Source organism: Sciurus carolinensis, chromosome X (genome assembly GCF_902686445.1).
Source record: "Sciurus carolinensis chromosome X, mSciCar1.2, whole genome shotgun sequence".
Taxonomy (NCBI): Eukaryota; Metazoa; Chordata; class Mammalia; order Rodentia; family Sciuridae; genus Sciurus; species Sciurus carolinensis.
The window spans coordinates 82,929,444-82,950,631 of NC_062232.1; the positions used below are offsets into that span (position 1 = coordinate 82,929,444).

Consider the following 21,188-nt stretch of genomic DNA (forward strand, 5'->3'; position numbering starts at 1 on the left):
AAACTTGTTTTGGGGGTTTTTTTCAATTAGGAAGGAATTGAACCCAGAGGTATTTTACCACTGTTCTACATCCCTAGACATTTTATTTTTCATTTGAGACAAGGTCTTGCAAAGTTGCTTAGGGCCTCAATAAGTTGCTGAGGCTGGCTTTCAACTCGCCATTCTCCTGTCTCAGCTTCCCAAACGGTTGGGATTACAGGCATGTGCCACTACGCCCATCCTGGAAACATAATATTAAAAGGACCAGAATGTGTACAGAGAAATGAGACTCCCAGATTATGAATTGGCTTTTTAGGTTCATCAAGAGTTTAGTACTTTATTTTAAAAATAGTAAGAAGTTGCTGGGTGCGGTAGCACACACCTATAATCCCAGTGGCTTGGGAGGCTGAGACAGGAGGATCAAGAGTTCCAAGTCAGGGCTGGGAAGATAGCTCAGTCGGTAGAGTGCTTGCCTTGTAAGCACAAGGCCCTGGGTTCAATCCTCAGCACAAAAAAGAGTTCCAAGCCAGTCTCAGGGCAGGGGATACAGCTCAGTTGGTAGAGTACTTGCCTCACAAGCATAAGGCCCTGGGTTCAATCCCCAGCAACACACACACACCCCCAGGAAAAAAAAAAGTCAGCCTAAGCAAAGGTGAGGTGTTAAGCAACTCGGTGAGACCCTATCTCTAAATAAAATACAAAATAGGGCGTGGGACATGGCTCAGTGGTTGATTGACCCTGAGTTCAATCCCTGGTAAACCCCCTCCCCCCAAAAAAGTAAGAAGCCAAAGAGATTTTAAACCATGGAGAAACATAATGAAATGTGCATTTTAGAAAAATCACCCATATTGTACAGGATGGAACGGAGGCAGGGAAATGAGTGGATATAAACAACATCAGTTGAAAAGATGACTTTTGCACTAAGAATTTGGTGAGAAACGATTATAGCCTACAGGGATAGCAATCTGATGATAAATTAGATGGGTGCAATAGTACAGGATGATTCAGATCACTCCTAGGCTTCTCGCTCCAATGACTCTATATAGACTAGAATATTCATCAAGCCTGGGAAAAGAGGAGGAAGAACAGGTTCGAGGGAAAGATTCAACATTAGATATGTTGAGTTTGGAGTATTTAGAAAGAACCATGTGGAGTTGGGCGCAGTGGTACATGCCTGTAATCCCAGCATCTCAGGAGGCCGAGGCAGGAGGATCACAAGTTCAAAGCCAGCCTCGGTACCTTAGCAAGGCCCTAGGCAACTGAGTGAGAGAGACCCTGTTTCTAAATAAAATATAAAAAAGGGTAGGGGATGTGACTCAGTGGTTAAGTGCCCCTGGGTTCAATCCCAGGTACCCCCCGCTCAAAAAAAAAAAAAAGATATACAGGTGGAAATCTACCTTGTAGGTAGTTTGATTCAGGAATGAGAGAACTATGATTTCTCTGGCTTAGGTAACTGGTAGATGCTATCACCATTTCCTTATGGGGAATGAAAAAAAGGAAAAATGGCAAAACATTTTTTTTTAATTCAGGAACCAGGAATGTAGCTCAATGGTGGAACACTTGTCTAGCATGTGTGAAACCCTTGATTTGATCCCCAGCACTACAAACAAAACATAATTTTCAATTATAAAAATCTTTTAAAAATATAACCCCAAAAGTTGGGGAAAATTTTTTTAAATGTTTCAAAATGAAATATACATAAAACATGTGTATATATGGATGTATGTATGTGCATATATACATATACATCCCCCATTACATAAAATAAAAACATAAGGAGTGGGGAAAACAAACCTTTGTTGACTGCCATAAACAAAGACTTAATCATTTAGATTATTTCCTTATAGTCTTTTAAAAGGGATATTCATTATATTGGGTGTGTGTGGGTATGTATGTGTCTGGATATTATGCTCTTTTGATGTCTTAAAAAATACTTCTGGAGTTATCTAATTCTTGCTATCTTAAGGGCATAGGCAGAATACCTGTTAGTCAGCTTTCCATCACTGACAAATTTGAGGTAATTTGTCACTTAAGAAAGATTTCTGCACATTATTGTATCACTAGCACACACTCCACTGCCTGGCACAAAGAGCCCTGACGTCTTAGAGATGGAGACGATTTGGTTACCTGTTTTAAGGGACTCCACCAGATGGGCCGTTTGTTCAGGCATCTGTGACTGATTAAAACCATACAAAATCCAGCAAGCTCCACCCTCTTGCCAATCCCTCTCAGCCAGTCAATCAGTATCACAGAGTCCATCACAGCTGCCTATATATGCCAGGGAGTAAAGATCCTCTTTCATATATAAGAAATAACCACAGAGGACTGACTGGCATTAGAGGGCAACTCTGGGTCAGCCGTGGTGGCACATGCCTATGATCCCAGCCACTTGGGAGGCTGAGGCAGGAAGAACACAACTTCAAGGTCAGCCTCAGCAACTTAGTGTGACCCTGCCTCAAAACAAAAAATCAATAGCATTGGAGGTGTGACTCAGTGATAGAGAGCTCCTGGGTTCAATCCCCAGCACTGGAAAGAAAAGAAAAAAGCAATGCTGGTGGTTTTCATAATTTTGAACGTATCACCTGGCTGCATCCTGTAACTCTTTGCCCCTGGCCTGACTTTCTGTGTTATTTTTTGGCTTGGCATTTTATTTCCTTGGATTTCAGCTTTCCCACCTACAGATGGAAAAGAGTATATGCATCACTGAGCCTCGCTTCCATCACTTAGCAAACAGAAATAACATGACTCATTTCTAGACTTTTTTTCACAGATTCATCAACATTTACAACATACAAGAAACCAAGCTAGGGGCTGGGGATATAGCTCAGTCGGTAGAGTGCTTGCCTTGTAAGCACAAGGCCCTGGGTTCAATCCCCAGCACCCAAAAAAAAAAAAAAAAAAAAAAAAAAGAAAGAAAAAAGAAAAAGAAACCAAGCTACCAGATAGGGAAACCAAGGCAAATAAGGCAGATTTTTCCTCAGGTTGTTCATCTTCTGTAAAGTAAACCAGCAATATCATGCTGTGTGGGAATTTCTCTGAGGTATTTTATGGTCCTCTGAGAGCCAGAGGAAAGACAAAAAGTCAAGGAAGGCTTCCTGGGAGTAGCTATCTTCATTTCTGAAATGTCAAGATTCTTAAGGTGGTAAGATGATACTTGCTATTTGTATTTGAATAAATGGGAAAGTTAAAAACAAAAAAAAGTAAGAAAGGTTTACCTTGGTTCATGATTTCAAAGGTTTCAGTTGATAGTCACTTGGCCCCATTGCTTCTGGGCCTGTGAGAGGAAGAACATCATGGCAGGGAGCACATGGTGTAGAGCAAAGCTGATTACTTCATGGTGGCCAGGGAGCAAAGAGAAAGGGGTCCAGGAAGCCCCAATCCTCTTCAAGGGCATACCTTCAATGACCTAACTTCCTTCCACCAGACTCCACCTCCTAAAGGTTCCACCTTCTCCCAATAGCTGCACAGGCTGTGGATCAAGTCTTCAACACATGGGCCTCTAGGCACATTACAGATCCAAACTGGAGCAAAGCCCTTTATATACAAAGGGACCCAATTCAGAGCCCTAACTCCTCTATCTGGCCTGTACACTTCAAGAAACAACATTATTCTACCTTTGCCCATCCTGGGGCAAACTACTAGACAACCAGCAACCACATCTACAGCTCAAGCCTGTCATAACTGCTCAAACTAGATAGTTAAACTGTTCACCCTTCCTTACCTTTCCAGAGAAAACCCCAATGAAGGCTGTGGTCTAAACCTTCCCCTTGTTCCTGCCTTTTGCCTCCTGATAACCTTGATGTCTTTCTCATGTGGCCCTGTGTGATGTGGCATGACTGCCCCTAGGACCTGAGATAATAGACATTGTTCTCTGGAGCCTCTCCTGTGTCTCCTTTTGTGGCTAAACCTGACTAACTTATCTCATAGAAGAACAGGAAACAATATAAATAGCTTTAACATTAACATTTATATTTTTCTAATAAAGAGGCTTCTTTGAAGTATTTAGGATTTGGAATCAAAAATACCAGCTGACCTGATATCATTTTTTTAAATCACCCAATGCTTGCTAAATTACACATCCTTAGAGTATTAAAGTCAAAACATAAACTAAATTGGTAGGCAACTATTCAAGAAAAACTCCAGAATTGAAGAAATCATGAACTAGAAAATTTTGAATAGTCAGTTTTCCATATTTACTTTATTATAGTACATATTACAATAGTTTCAGATTCTGCAGTTTTCTGCATACTACACAGCACAATTATAGGTATTCTATCTCTTCTTTGAAAATCTCCCTTCCCTTAGGGTCTTCCCAAAAACCAAATCTCCCTCTGTGGATGAAAGTTAATTGCTGCTATTGCTCCTAGAGAAAATCACATTTTTAAAGGTCATTCAAGTCTAGAAAACCAAAGGAATGAATCTCTACTGATAATCATTTAGTAACCATACAATCACTACAGCAGCTGGTTATTCTTTTTTAAAGGCTAGATATGTTTCAAGTTCTAATTTGTGGTTATCTCATGACCTCTTAAATCTTGAAAAAACCTAGAAATAGTAAAATCTCTAAGCAAATGCACAGACCCCAGGCAATGTGAAGTTATTACCACCTGCTAAAAAAGTTAAGTTGTCATGCTGGAAGCGGAATCAGAAGGAGGAAACAAGACTATAAACTAGCCAAGGAATCCCTGTCAGGTGATAGCAAAAGGAAGGAGATGTTCAAATCCAAGGCCAAGGTGTGGTGAGTGGTCAAAACTAGGCAAACATGAATAATCACAGAGGAACCTGACAGCCACAGTTAAATCTGCCTCAGACAGGAGGCCTACTATATCCTTCCGTTCCCTAGTAATATTCCCAGAGTCTGCAGTGTAGTGATATGACAAACCTGGAAGTTTCCAACACTTCAGCCTTAACAAATAACCTTCAGTCTTCTAGGAGGCTGCTTATCGAGTGAAGAGGAGTACCAGCTCACAGTGCAGGGTATGGGGAAACAAATCCACAGGTACAGCTCGTCTCAGGACAAAAGGTTCGCCTAGAAGCTTCTTAGCAGAGTTTGGAGGACAGCACAGCCTGTAAAAACAAATACTGATTTCTAGAGACAAAAGCACAGGGACACAATTGCTTAAAATGAACAGGGAACTGTGGTGCATGCCTATAATCCCAGTGGCTCAGGAGACTGAGACAGGAGGATCCCAAGTTCAAAGCCAGCCTCAGCAACTTAGCAAGGTACTAAGCAACTCGAGACTCTGTCTCTAAATACAAAATAGGACTGGGGATGTGGCTCAGTGGTTAAGTGCCCCTGGGTTCAATCCCCAATAGCAAGAAAAAAAATGCTTAAAATGGAAGTCTTTTCTTTGTGTTCCCATGTTTCTCTCATATATATGGTTTATCTTATTTAATGTAACGGTTTTCCTTATTTATCTTCTTTCACTGGAATATAGATGCTCCTCAACTTATGATGGGGTTATGTTCTGATAAACCCACAGTAAGCTGAAAATATCATTAAGTCAAAAGGGCATTCAATAGGCTGGGGGTAGAGCCAAGTGTTTAAAGCATATGCTTAACACACACAAAGCCCTGGGTTCAATTCCACAGTATCAAAAAGAGATCCTTTAGTGATCATATGACTGACTGGGAGCTGTGGTCTACTGCTGCCACCCAGCATCATGGTATTGCTAGCCCAAGAAATGATGAAAATTCAAAGTGTGGTTTCCACTGAATGGGTATAGTTTTCACACCATCATAAAGACAAAAAATTTTAATTCCAACCATCATAAGGTAGAGACCATCTGTATAATATTTCTGAGGGTATAGAAGAGGCAAAAACCACTATTCATCTGTGTTCCCAGGATATGACACAGAATAGGAATTCAACACATATTTGGTAAATGGAATGAGAAGCCTAAGTCAGGTACTGTTCCATATGATTTGCACACAGAAGGCAATTACTATTCATTGAATTATATTCATCTATTGAAATTTTTCAAAGTAGATCACCTCCCCTCAGCCCCGTTCTCAATGGCTCACAGCAGAAAATGCAGTCACGGACAAAACAGAACAAAATTTCACTTATAAACTCATTTAGAGAAGGATCACTACTCTGAACTTTTCAGCATATATCTTACAAATATGTACATTTAGGTTGATTTTTAAAGACATAGTCACACTGTACATAGTTTGTACAACCCACTTCTTCACTTAATACATCATGAGCATCTCTTAATGATATGTAAAGTTACCCCACTTTTACTGGTGATATGCCACTTCACTAGATAAATGTAACAGTTTATTTTTATAATTCCTTGCTACCTAATCTAAGCTGCCTCTAACCTTTTGCTGTTTCAAAAAGTCCCTCTGTGAACATTAGTAGTTATAGCTTTGCACATAATGTTAGTTATTTAATGGAACTGTTTAAGAGACTGTATTTTTAAAGGCCTTAAGACATTTACCACTAAACTGTTCTAAAATGATTGTACCAGTTTAAACCTAAGGAAAGTGGAAGAGTATTTGTTTCCCTGGATAACACATTTAAGCAGCATTGTTCCATTAAAATCAAATACAGGACAAAGATATTCAGTATCACATTCACAATGGAACATTTTTAATACAATAAGGCAAAATAAATTTTGGAAGGAACAACTTTGCAAACATTATGCTATGTGAAAGAAGTCAGATGCAAAGACTCATACAATGGAGGATTCAATGTGTATGAAATGTCCAGAAGGGGTAAATCCATAGAGACAACAGATTAGTAGTTTCCTAGAACCATGGCAAGGGGAGGTAAGTGAATGATTTCAACAAGTTTTTTTTTTTTTTTTTTTTTTGTGGTGCTGGGGATTGAACCCAGAGCCTTGTGCTTGCAAGGCAAGCACTCTACCAACTGAGCTATCTCCCCAGCCCCTATGGTTTCCTTTTGAGATGACAAAAACATGCTGGAATTAGATGGTGGTGATGGCTGCTCAAGTCTGAGAACATATCAAAATTCAATGAATCATATACTTCAACTGGGTGAACTATGACACATGAATTCTACATCAACAAAGCTGTCGAAAATAACATATCTTAAAGATTTTCATAGAGAACATCATCGTATACACTAGTACAGTGCTCAATGGTGAACAAAGCACATTTACTTTAATCTGTTCCCTTCTGATGGTCTTTTAGTATATTTAATTTTTTGCTGTCAAAATACTGCAGTAACTTTATACATGTCACTTTACATGTATGAATTTTACCTATAGAATAAAGCCATGAGGATGGAATTACCAGTTCTAAGGGTATGTATACCTTATAAATTTAATCTATTTCTAAATATCCTTCCAAAAGGAGGGGACCAACTTCCATAGGGTTAGTACTCAATGTATAACAGTAAGTTTTTAATATTCATGCTTCCTCATTATTATCAAAAGTACATTATCAAACTTTTGTACTTTTCCCAATCTGAGATGTAAAAAGTGGTATCAGTGTACTTTTATTTCATTATGGGAAAGGCAGTATCATTTCTTGGTTTGTAAATATGTTTATAATATGTCCTTCTGTTCATATCCTATTTATTTTTCTGCTGAGTTGTTCTTTTTCTTACTGATTTCCAGGAGTCTGTTATATACTAAAAAGTCTTTGTGATATAAACTGCAATTTCTTTTGTCTTCTGTCACTGCTTATGGTGCTTTTCATCATGTGTAAGTTACTGACTTAAGTTTTATTGAGATAAAATTCATATACAATATACCTTACCAACTAACAATTCAATGATTTTTAGTATATGCACAGAGTTGTGTATCCATCATCACAATCAATTTTGGAACATTTTCATTGGCCCAATATTCCATGCCCCTCTTAGCAGTCACACATCATTTCTCCCCAAAACCAACACCAGCCCTAGGTAACCACCAATCTATTATCAAAATTCAATGAATCATATACTTCAAATCTATAGATTTGCCTACTGTAGATATGTCATAGAAATGGAATCATACAATATGTGATCTTTTCTGTCTGGCTTTTGGATGTATTTTGCAACTATTCTTTTTTCTATTCCATGGGTTGACTTTTCCCTTTTTTTCAGGGAGAGGTATTAGGGATTGAAGCCAGGTGCACTTAACCACTGAGTCACATTGCCCCCAGTCCTTTTTTGTATTTTATTTAGAGACAGGGTCTTGCTGAGTTGCTTAGCACCTTGCAGTTCCTGAAGCTGGCTTTGAAATCAGGATCCTCCTGCCTCAGCCTCCCAAGTTGCTGGGATTACAGGTATGCACCACTGTGCCTTTCTTTATGGTATCATTTGATTTTTTTAAATTATTTCAATAAATATTTTGTCCTTGGGCTTTTGATGTCATATCTAAGAAAACCACCTAATCTAAGGCCACGAAGATATAAAATCATATAGGTTTTCTCCTAAGAGTTCTTTAGTTTCAGCTTTCATTAAGTTCTATGACACATTTTTATTTCATTTGTTTATAGTATAACGAAGGGAGAAGTTACGTGTGTCTTAGTGACATTTCAGTCAATAACAGACCGCATTTTTTACAATGGTCCCATAAAATTATTTTACTTATTAACACCTTAGCTATCATGGTTTGTGTAAGTACACTTTGCACTATGGACAGTCACCTTATGACTCCTTTCTCAGATCATATTCCTGTAGTTAAGCAACACACAACTATATTTTTATATAGTCGAACTGAACAACCTTTTATTACATGGCTTCTGAATTCTCAGAGGGCCTTCTGTACTCAATTATAATGAATTTTATGATTTCCTAGGGTGGAGTTATAGTTCCCCCTTTTTTACCATTTAAATCTTTGATTACTTTCTAATTCATCCTGGGTTTACAGCTTCTTTTGTTCTTTTGTCATAGCTACATGGCTGTCCAACACCATTAACTGAATAATTCATCTTTTCCTCCACTGATTTGAGATGTCACCTTTACTAAACATTCAGAAATATTTTAAGCCAGACATGGTGGTGCACATAATCCCAGAGACGGGAGGCTATGGCAAGAGGATCAGAAGTTCAAAGCCAGCCTCAGCAACTTAGTAAGGCCCTAAGCAACTTGACGAGACCCTGTCTCTAAATAAAGTATTAAAAGAGGGATATGGTTCAGTGGCTTAAAGTCCCTGGGTTCAATCCCAGGTACCAAAAAGAAAAAAAATTTTAAACTGTATAATGAAAATAAACGACAGGTGGAAGAGTAATGGTTCACAAATAGAAAAGGAAATAAGACTAAAAACATCTGGGCCAGTTGTTTTTGAGTGAGAGAAGCCCTTTGATAACTTTCTCAATTTTCCATGATTTAGTCTTAGTATACCTTCTGGAGTGGAATTAACATTAGTCATTTATATTTTCCCAGAAAAATCACCCATTTCATGTAGATTTTCAAATGTTTTAGAAGTAGTTGTACAAGTACTTCCTTATAATTTAAAAAAAATTTTCTCTATATCCATAAATTTACTGTTTTTCTCATTTATGACTTCATGGTTTTATTATATGCCTTCATATTTTATCTTTTTTTAAATATTTTTGACAGTACTAGGGATCGAATCCAAGAGTCATCTACCCCTGAGCTATACTCCCAGTCCTTTTTAAGACTGATTCTTGATATGCCCTGTCTGTCCTCAAACTTGCCATCCTCCTGCCTGAACCTCTAGAATCACTGGGATTACAGGATTGCACCACTATGCCCAGCTTTATCTTTTTTTCTAAGAATACTTTATTGTTCACATGTCAAATGTTAACAGATTTTTTTGCTTTATAGTTCATTAACTTAAGGAATTTTTTTCCCCACAGCATTAGAGATTGAAGCTAGGGTCTCACACATGGTACGCAAGCACTCTACCAGTGAGCTACATTCTAATCAGTTTTCAAATCAATGAGCTAAAAAGGAACAATAAACCTAAAGAAAACTGAAGGAAAAGAAAAATCAGCAATAATAAAAAACAATCTAAGCTGGGCTGGGGATATAGGTCAGTGGTAGGATACTTGACTAGTGTATGTGAGACCATGGGTTCAATTTCAAAAATCAAAATAGCTGACTAGGGCCAAAACTAGAGTGAAGTGAGAGTTACAAACATTTGGTGCAAACTTTAATAGGCCACCAAATATCTTTGTAATCAGAATAAAACTTTAATGCAATATTTTAGAATATCAAATTGGAAAGTTCCAGCCAGCAGGCTAGCCACCTACTTTTATAAATGTTTTATTGAACACAGTACCAAGATTACAGTAAGGCACTGAGGCAGGGTTTATCAAGTGCAGGGGCACTTAAAATTAACACATAATAATTTTACATATTTATGGGGTACGTGTACTAACCAAATCAGGACACTTAAAATTTCCAACTCTTTATCTTTAGCATTTGGAGCCTTAAAGCTCCTCACTTGTAGTTACTCATAAAATATATAATAAGTTATTGTGAACTATAATTCCTCCACTATAGTGTAGAACACAAGAACTTATTAATTCTAATTAACTGCATTTCAATACCCGTTAACCAACCTCTCATAACCCTCCTCACCCTTCCCAGCACTTGTACACAGTAAAAGAAACAACTAGTAAAGAGACAACCTATAGGATGGAAGAAAATATTTGCAATCTATTCATCTGACAAAGAATTAATATCTGGCACATATAAGGAACTGAAAAAACTCAATACCTAACAAAATTAATCCCATTAAAAAATGGGCAAATGGCCAGGCATGGTGGTGCACACCTGTAATCCCAGAAACTCAAGAGGCTAAGGCAGGAGGATTTCAAGTTTGAGGCCAGCCCCAGCAACTTAGTGAGACCATGTCTTGAAATAAAAGGGTTGGGGATATCACTCAGTGGTAAAGCACCCCTGGTTGAAACCCTAACACCAAAAGAAAAAAAAAAGGGCAAACGTTATGAATGGATACTTCTCAAAAGAAGAAATTCAAATGATCAACAAAAGTATGCAAAATTGATCAATAACATGAGCCAACAGGGAACTGCAAGTCAAAACCACAATATAATGTCATGTCATCCCAGGTAGAATGGCTATTATAAAAAAAAAGTCAAAAATCAAATGCTGATGAGAATGTGGAGAAAAGGAAACTCTTACATAGTGTTTGTGGGAATGTACACTAGTATAGCCACTAGGGAACAATTTGGAGTTTCCTCAAACTAAAAATAGATCTACTATATGATTCAGCTATTCCACTTTTGGGTAAATATGGCGATCATATTCAAGAAATGAAATCATCTTACCCAACAGATAAATGTACACCCATGCTCATTCCAGCACTATCCACAATAACCAAGACACAGAATCAACCAAGATGCCCATCAATGTATGAATGGATAAAGAAAATGTGATATACACAATGGAATTTTTTTTTTTTTTGGTGGTGCTGGGGATTGAACCCAGGGCCTTATGCTTGCAAAGCAAGCACTCTACCAACTGAGCTATATCCCCAGCCCTGGAATATTATTCAGTCATAAGAAAAGAATGATAGCCTACCATTAACAGCAAGCTGGATGGAACTAGAGATGTTATGTTAAATGGAATAAGTCAGAAACAGAAAAACAAATACCACATATTTTCATGCGTGGACTCTTAAAAAATGAAAAAAAAGGGCTGGGGATGTAGCTCAGTGGTACAGCACCTGGGATCAATCCCCAGTACTGCAAAATAAATAAAAAGAAATTAAAGTATTGCATTAAAACTTCATCTCAATCACTATAATTTGACACTCTCTTAAAACTATGTATCCAAAGTTAGTGCCTGTCTTGCCTCACTCTAAACATGGCCCTTAAATGACTCTTGAAAGTGGTATGATTTTTTTGTTTAAGTTTTCTTTATGCTTCTCCACATTTTCTAAATTATGCACAGTAAGCATGGATTACTTTAATAATTAGAAAAATTAATTTTTAACAAGAAACCAAGACTCACTCAATGATGTTCCTTGTGGTTTCACCATGGGGCTTGCAGGAAACAAAAACTAGAGTGCGGATGGCCCTGCAGTTTCGAATGGCTTGAACCACCTGGTAATCTGATGGAAAAAATAACTTATTAACATAATTAACCTATCATGGTCACATTATCATGAATTTCTAACTGACAAGGACCTAGGATTGGTGAGGAATACAGGAGAAGTTGATAATCAGACCACTGGGAGTCCCCTTAGCATGGTGTGGGAATGAGGAAAGTTGGGAAAACATCATAGGGAATACCCAATTAGTCATTCCTCCTTACGAAGTCCAGCGCGGGCTGGGTTCACCACAGCGACAATTAACTGCCCATCTTCCTTTGATTTGAGTAGCTGTGGCAAAATCTTCTCTGCTCTACCAGTGTAAAATTCACAGTTGGTGATGCCTGCAGGAGAGATGCCCACATAACATAACACAACTCCAGCAAGGGAGAAAGTTCAGCTTTATCAAAATGTACAGGAGCCAGGGCTCTACCATCTTCCTTTTGATTCTAGCATACCTATAAAAAACAATGAAAGAGATGCATTTGTATCTGCTTCATTTTTTCCAAAGTATTTTGGAACATCTCAGAAAACCTTTCAGCTTGAAAGACTAGATAGTACTATTTTACAACTTAATGACTCACATGTATGTAAGTACCTATAGCACTCAAGAACCTTGACTTTTACTCAAGCATTCTTCCTGCTGGATCGGAGGATTTCACTCAATGCCACAAGAGCTATCGGAAGGTGGGGTAGAAGGAAAAAGATAATCTGTTTTCTATATTGCAGTTTGGCACAATTTTATTAGAGGAAAAGGTTCTGCTGCTGAAAATATAAGTTTAAAACTTGTCGTATTACACAGTGATGCCTTGTGATTCTAATGTCAAGAAGTCTCTTTTGTCCAAGGTTTTAAGAGTTTCCTTCCTATAAGCTAGGCTTATTGCTTCCCTCAGACTTTTCTGCACAGGAAAAATTAGATATTTGGAACTTTTCCAGAAAAATCATCAGGACCCAATTCTTCCAGAACTTTGCTTCCAAAGTTCAGGGATACAGTAGTTCCCCTTTCTCATATAACCCTTTCCATATTATGGAAACAACTGCATCTCTTTTTTTCCCCAGTACTGAAGATGGAAGATAGGACTTTGCACACACTAGGCAAGTGTTGTACCACTGAACTACACCCCAGTCCATCAACTGTATCTCTTAATTGCTTCCAAGATTATGACTGCATACCATTGAAAGCTGCAGTCCACCTGGCATCCTCTACCGCCTGCTCCACTAATTCAATCCCGATGATCTGGAATGCATGCCGAGCTAGATAGAGGCCAATCACACCTGGAGAAATTAGAGGATATGAGGAAAGTATTTGAGGGTTTTAAACAGTTATGCCTGCACCATCTATCCCACCACCCTAAAATGGTTCTGAGTATTATGTAGACAGCATTTGGGAGCTCAGCAGCATGCAGCTTCTTCCTTGGGCTACCACTTGCCAGTTCCACAACAGATGTCAAGAAGGATGGTATTAGAATTCACTCCGCTCAGCTCCTCCACAGTTCGATAGAGTATCTCTGCACCAGCAGTGTTAATCTGGAAAAAGGCATCTGGAGAGATGCGAATCTTCAAACCCAGGAGGTCTTCAAAGATGTGAGGCTCCCCAAATAGGAGCTGGTAGGGGGACTGCTGATGGTTACAATGGGTCATGGTGCTGGAAAAGAAAAGAACAAAGCATCTTAGAATGGCAGACCATTCCATCTCTAGTACTTGGTTGGGAGGGAATGCCCCTCATTTCAGTAAAGAGACAGAGCTTCCTTGCCATGGCTGAGGGCTCTGTAGGAATTCCACTCTCAAAAGATGGGAGCACATGCACACACTCTCACTTTTACATTCTGGCCTGGGTTCTCAGACCTCGCTGGTAAACAAGAGCCACGACCACTCAGCCCAGATCCTCTGCTGTCAATAGCCCTTCACCAGCAATCCACAAACCCAGACTACAGCAAACCACCAGGTTCCTACTTGCTTGTTTGGCTGTCCCAGGTTTACCATTCCTGGAAGTAAAGTGAGGTCAAGTCACAGACTGCTCCAGGGCCTTTGATGAAAAATTCCTTTATGGCTTCCTTCTGAATACAGAGCTCCTCCTGCCCAGATCACAAAATCAGGAGTCAAGGAAAGATTCACCTCTAATAAATTTTCTCTCTGAGTTCTATGTTAATCAGTTCTACAGCAGTCAGACAAGAAGATACATTTATCAAATCTCATTATAAATAACACTTAACATAAAACAACATTCTATAAAAAGAAAATCACAATAGAAGCTCTGCCTAACTTTTCAGCATTTACCAAATCCTATACAAGAGAATTGGCACTTTCTTTAGATAGAGCTTCTAATAGTTCTCTAAACAAAGTTTGAGTTATTCTTGTTGTAAACAAGAAGCTAAACTAAGCTTCCATCCCATCAGACAGAGGCAATAACCTTTCCATTCCTTCCATCTTCTCCACTTCAGAAATCCCAACCACCCACCCAAATACCACCTCAGAAGATGTGAGTCCTAGAAGAAATGAAAGAGGAAACACAGAAGAGAGTGAGAATGGTAGCTCCTTTTGTTTAGTTCAGAACATGTGAAAAATCCTTACATTATTACAGAGAGACTAAACATTAGCTTGACACACATGTAGCTCAATAAAACACGTTGGAGTTGCTGTACACACCTATAAACCCAGCAGCACAGGATACTGAGGCAGGAGGATCATGAGTTCAAAGCCAGCCTCAGCAGCAAGGCACTATGCAACTCATCAAGACCCTGTCTCTCAATAAAATACAAAATAGGGCTGGGGATGTGACTCAGTGGTTAAGCACCTCTGGGTTCAATCCCCAGTACCAAACAACAAAACCATGTTAGAGCCACAGAATTAAAAACACCAGGCCAGAAATCAAAGGATCTATATTCAAACCCTGGTTTTGCTATTAACTGGCTCTTTAAACTTGAGTATATCTATGCCTCCATTTGCTCATCTTTTAAAATGAGGGTGAAAACATTCTTCTTTCTCTTGCCTATTCCTAAGTATAGGAATGCTTTAATATGGGAATATTTGAAAGCTCAAAATGCATTATAAGGGCTGGGATTGTGGTTCAGTTGTAGAGCGCTTGCCTGGCATGCGTAAGGCACTGGGTTCAATCCCCAGCACCACATATAAATAAACAAAGGCTCATCGACAACTAAAAATTTTTAAAAATTACTTAAAAAAAAAAAAGTGCATTACAAATGCAAATTATAATTTGAAAGGCCACTCCACCACTAATGCATATGAAGTATTATCTGGACTATAAAACACTGACATTCCAGTCTCTATAAAACTGGCTTTTGGGCTTAGTGTAAAACATACTACTACAGGCAAAGTTCTTGTGAAAATACTTAGGAGGTCTTGAATGAAGATAAGTTTGGTAGCCTAGCCACAGTCTCTGCAGTTTTACAGATTGCCAGCAGTATGTATCCTTTCTGACTTCTCATTCCCAAACCCCCTCCTCAAATTTCAGAAGTATTTTGTGGATGTGTAATTTCTACTACCAGCCCCAAAACTTCCAAAAACCAACTGTAGTATAGTAATTGTGTTGTTACAGAAGTTGTCCCTTATCCTGTGAGGCTCACCTGACTTAATTTCTGGGGGTGGAAAATGATGATAGCCATTGTATGTCCTTCACTATTGGTACGAACTATGAGCTCACGCCAATAACCACCTTCATGAAACAGAAGACAGGGTTCCATTGGAGACTGTCGAAGGAACACTTCATAGTACTAAGAAGAAAAGAGTATCATTACATGGGCAAAACTGTCAAGTTCCACAGCTGATTATTCTGCTAGGTGCCTGGAGCTATATTGTGCTCCCCAAAAATTCACATTAAAACCTTTACCCCCAATACCTCAGAATGTGATTGTATTTTAACATGGCCTTTAAAAATGTGATTAAGTTAAATGAGGCTTTTAAGGCAGGCCTTAATCCAATCTGACTGGTGTCCTAATAAAAGCAAATTTGGACACAGAAAAAAATGGCCTTTTTTCACAAAAGAAACCAAACCTACTAAGGACTCTGGCCTCAGACTTCTAGCCTTCAGACAGTGAAGAAGCAATTTCTGTTATTTAAGTCATCAACTCTGTGGCATTTCACTATGGCAGTCCTAGCGGAATAAAACAATAATATAAAAAACATGAACCCTGCCCTGTGACCTTACAGAAGACACAATCCATTACATCTGAAACTGAGCTCCACAAAGGCTTACCTCAGTCTGGCACATAATACATGCTCAATAAATATCTTTCAAAGAATGTATGAATAAACAGGAAAGGTATTCAGAGAGCATCTCAGTTCATTCTATGTATAATATGGAATAAAGTTTCCATTTCCGTGAATTACTCCTAACAGCAATTCCTGATGTCTAAGCTATGATTCACTCTTACTTATAACTTCCTGATATGTCTATCATTTTTACATCATATAACCAAATACCAACTACATTATAGATTAGTTCGATCCTCCATTTCCTCCTAGTGAATACAAGTCAAATGTAATTCTGATTTAGCTGCTGTGATCTCAAAAATTCTTAAAAACAAACTTTTCAAACAACAGCCACTTGATACAGACACACTGTCAGATTAAGTTCTTTTGTTTTCATAATGCATGTAATCTTACTATATTTTCAATTGAACTCCAGCTTATACAGGGAAGGGCAGGTTATATCAAAAACTAGTGGTGAGAGGTTAAAATCATTTAAGGATGCACTTGATGGCTTTTGTTATATTTTCATATAAATGTAATAGAATATATGCTGAACTACACTGAACATATACTTCAGATTTTGAGGTTGATGATTTAAAGAAAGCCTGGTTCAACAGTTATTTACTGGCTGCTTAGAAAATAATGCTTTTGGGAAGCAAGATCTAAATGTCACAGAGGTCCTGAAAGGATGATAATTGAAAACCTGAGCTTGACTTGGAAGATCGAGTAAGAAAGCCAGCTTCTTTATTGTATGACCTAAGGCTTTTCTTTCTTCATTGTAAAACAGAGACACTCCTATTCATCTATGAGAATGCCTAAGTATTAAGACCGAAGGGGCTTTCTGGTTAAAATAATAGATATGCCTTTTAAAAATACTACTAAAATGAAATAAAGGAATAAGGCCTAAATTTATTTAAGCTTATTGTGTGAACAATGCTTTCTTCTCTTCTCCTGCACTATCGCATTCTGGCCTTACTACTATAAGCATGCTTTTATTCTCCCACTTTAAGGAAAAAAGGAAACTTCTAAACTCCACATTCCCCACTAGTTACTGCTCCATTTGTTCCCCTTCATAGTAAAACTCAACAAGCACAATAGTCACTGCCTTCCATTCTTCTTGTATTTGCCCACTTGAATCAGGTTCTCATTACTCCATCAAAACAGCTCACATTAAAGTCACCAAGGACCTCCTAAGTCCTAAGTCATGAAGTCCAATGACCAATTCTTTTATAACTTTTATGTATTTTTTATGTGGTGCTGAGGATTGAACCCAGCACCTCACATGTGCTAGGCAAGTGCTCTACCACTGAGCCACAACACCAGCCCCCAATGGCCAAATCTTAATCCTTTTTATTATTTATCAACAGCACTGAGTACAGCTGATGAGTCACTCTTCTGTCCACTTTACTTGGCAATCAGGACACTACACTCTCCAGTTACTTATTTTCCTCATTGGTTGCTCCCTCTCAGTCTCTTTTATTAGCTCCTCTTCTTCTCCTGGTCTTCTTAAAATGGGAATGCCTAGGGCTCAGTCCCTGTTCCTCTCCTTTTTTCTATCTATTCTCACTCCCTTGATTTTTAAGTAATATCTACATGATAAAAACTCCTGGATTTCTCTCCCTGGAATCCTAGATTAATAGTCATGAACCACATAATGACATTTCTATCAACAATGGTGATCTCATAAGATTATAATGAAACCGAAAAATTCCTATCACCTAGTGATACCATAGAGGTCACCACTGCACTGTCATAACACAATGCATTACTCACACATTTGTGGCGATGCTGGTGTAAACAAACCTACTATACTGACAGTTATATATATTATGTACAGTACATAATTTACTGTAAAACATTAAACTACACTAGCAGCAGCCTCACATGTCTTGTGTTCATAATGTCTCTTGATTGCATTCTTTTCTCTTGTTTGACTTACTCTTGTTTTGTTCATCATAGCCCCAGGAACAATAAATTATATCATATAATTAAGTCATATAGCCAATGTATGTAGTAGGCTATACCATGCAGGTTTGTGTAAGTACAACTTATGATGTTCAAACAATAACCTATAAATGCATTTCTCAGAACATATTCCTACTACGAAGTGATGTATGACTGTATATCCAACCATCAACTTAACACAGCCGCTCAGATAACAGGCATCTCAAATGCAACATGTCCAAAAGTGAACTACTAATCTCCCCCTACCCAATCTGCTGTACAACAGTCTTTCCCATTTCAATTGGAATCATTGCACTTGCTCTACCCACACATATGGGGCCATTTTTCTACTCCCCTCTTTCTCTCATACCTCTCATTCAATCCATTAGGAACTGTCCTTCAAGATATATCCTGTTGTTCTATTTTCAAGATGTATCTAGCTCCACTACTACTAATGGCCTATATCCTCTCACCTGGAATACTGCTATAGCCTCCTGATTTTCCTGCCTGAATCGTCCCTCTCCCATAATCCATTCTGAATATCACAACTTGAGTGCCGATAAAAACCTGATCAGACAAGACATTTACCCTCATCAAAAATCTGTAATAGGAAGCTGGGCACGGTATTACACACCTATAATCCAAACAGCTCAGGGGGCTGAGGCAGGAGGTTCACAAGTTCAAAGCCAGCCTCAAGAACTTAGCAAGGTCCTAAGTAACTTAGTGAGACCCGGTCTCAAAATAAAATACAAAAACGGTCTGGGAATGTGACTCTGTGGTTAAGTGCCCCTGGGTTTAATCCCTAGTAACCAAAAAAAAAAAACAAAAAAAACCAAAACTCCAATGGGGTCCCACCATAGCAGCACCCACCTACAATTCCAACAAATTGGGAAGCAGAGGCAGGAGGATCACAAGTTCACAGATAACCTCAGCAACTTAGCAAGACCCTGTTTCAAAATAAGAAATAGGGGGCTGGGGTTGTGGCTCAGTGGTAAAGTGCTCACCTAGCATGTGTGAGGCCCTGGGTTCAATTCTCAGTACCACATAAAAATAAAATAAAGGTATTGTGTCCACCTAAAACTAAAAAAATTTAAAAAGAAAAAAAAAAGAAGTAGCCGGGCACATAGGCACTTGCCTGTAATCCCAGCAACTCAGGAGGCTGAGGCAGGAGGATCATGAGTTCTAAGCCAAACTCAGCAATTTAGCAAGGTGCTAAACAACTCAATGAAACCCTATACCTAAGTAAAATACAAAAAAAGGGTAGGGGATGTGGCTCAATGGTAAAACGCCCCTGGCTTCAATCCCCAGTACCAAAAAACAATAAGAAAACCTCCAATGGGTCCCAATTTCATTCAGAACAACAGCTAAAGTTCCTACAATGACCTCTAAGGCACTGCATGATGCAGCCTCTGTCAACTCTCACCTCAAATCCTACTATAGCTTGTTCTTCCCAACATTACTCTGAGTCTACTTTCAGGTCCTCCAGGAAGTCAGTTACAGTCTCATCTTAGATCCTTTGCAACATCTACTCTTTTTGCATAGAATGCTCCTCCCTCAGATCTCTGCACAGCTCATATGCTTATTTTCTTTAAGTCTTTACTCCAGGATTTTTCAACCTTAGCTTTACTGACATTTGGGGGAAGATAATTCTTTGCCAGAGGCTTCCTCATGCATTGTACAGGATATTTAACAGTATCCCTGGCTTATACCCACCAGATACTAATAGCAGCACGCAATCATTCTCCAGTGATATCAACCCAAAATGGCTCCAGACATTGCCAAATGTCTCCTGAAAGGCAAAATTGCCCTCAGTTGAGAACCACTGTTTTATTTAAGCATCACTTTCTTAGGGTTAGGGGTTTAGCTCAATAGTAGAATGCTTGCTTAGCATGTGTGAGGCCCTGGGTTTGATCCCCATTAACACACACACAAAAATAGTACTTTTCCACTGTAGTCAACTTGACCCTATTTAAAATTATATCCAACACTTCTCCCAAACTTGTTCTCTTCTTTACTGTTTTCCCCTGGCACTTATCATCTTTCAAAACACTATATAATTTATTTATTTGTTATGTTTACTTTTTTTATTTTGGTACCAGGGATTGAACTCAGGGGCACTTAATGACTGGGCCACATCCCCAACTATTTTTTTCTATTTTATTTTAGAGACAGGGTCTCATTGAGTTGCTTAACACCTCGCTAAATTGCTGAGTCTGGCTTTGAATTTGTGATCCTCCTGCCTCAGCCTACCAAGCTGCAGGGATTACAGGCATGTGCCACCATGCCTGGCTGTTAATGTTCATTGTTTTAAATCTTTCCTCGACTAGAATTGAAGTTCCACAAGGGAAGAAATATTTCCTTCATTGCTTATTACTCTACACTTTTAGAGTAATGCCTAGCACTTGTAAGGTCACAACAGTGCTTACAGAATGAAAAAAAATGAAAGAAAGAATAAAGATAATGGGACAGAAGACAACAAGAGAAGAGAAACCTCAATAAAGTCTTAGAAAATAGAAAGGAGATCAGAGCGACAAGTAACTTAGGCGAAGGAAGTTATATCTGGCATGCCACAGGGAAGGACATAACAAGATGTAGGTTTATCAGCCCCACATGAACCAAGAAAAGCTCACATTTGAAGACAAAAGATACTGCAGGAGACAGAGATAGGGTAAAGTGCATGGCTAAATGAGTGATTGGTTAAAAATCTGGACACAAAACTGGGAAACATCCTCATCCTATCAAGAACTTCCATTTTCCTCTATCAGAAGACTGTACACTATTTCTGCAGGAGAAAATTAACCTGCAAAAGCTCTGGTGATACCAGGCAGAGGAATGGGTGATAGAGAGAAAGCAGCAGGAATAATCAATGTACGTCTGCATTAGTAAGGGCAAGACCCCTTGTCCTCTTTCTACATTTAATTGCAATAGCTACACAGGAGATCTGGAGCTGATTCTCAAGAGACTGGTAGACCCAGAATATAAACGTCAAGAGAAAAAAAACAAGCAGAACAACGGCCGCGGGTGTAGCTTGGCAGTAGTGCACTTCTCTAACAAGCAGAAAGCCCTGGGTTC

General features: G+C 38.7%; 1 protein-coding gene across 5 annotated transcripts in view; it reads right to left on the reverse strand.

The window, feature by feature from the left end:
• Trmt2b (tRNA methyltransferase 2 homolog B) overlaps positions 1–21,188 on the reverse strand; it is a 79,830-nt gene that overhangs the window by 35,794 nt on the left and 22,848 nt on the right. For 2 of the 5 annotated variants that reach the window (XM_047535689.1, XM_047535687.1), the window contains exons 8-15: positions 19,830–19,905; positions 15,548–15,636; positions 13,944–14,038; positions 13,394–13,608; positions 13,137–13,238; positions 12,188–12,307; positions 11,885–11,984; positions 4,179–5,046 (exon numbers count right to left, since the gene is read on the reverse strand). In XM_047535689.1, coding sequence (XP_047391645.1) covers positions 4,920–5,046; positions 11,885–11,984; positions 12,188–12,307; positions 13,137–13,238; positions 13,394–13,608; positions 13,944–14,038; positions 15,548–15,636; positions 19,830–19,905 — 924 coding nt within the window. In that variant the 3' untranslated portion in view covers positions 4,179–4,919. Of the gene's footprint in view, positions 1–4,178; positions 5,047–11,884; positions 11,985–12,165; positions 12,308–13,136; positions 13,239–13,393; positions 13,609–13,943; positions 14,039–15,547; positions 15,695–19,829; positions 19,906–21,188 lie in introns of those variants that run through there. The other 3 variants (XR_007106373.1, XR_007106374.1, XM_047535688.1) reach the window with 3 other exon arrangements.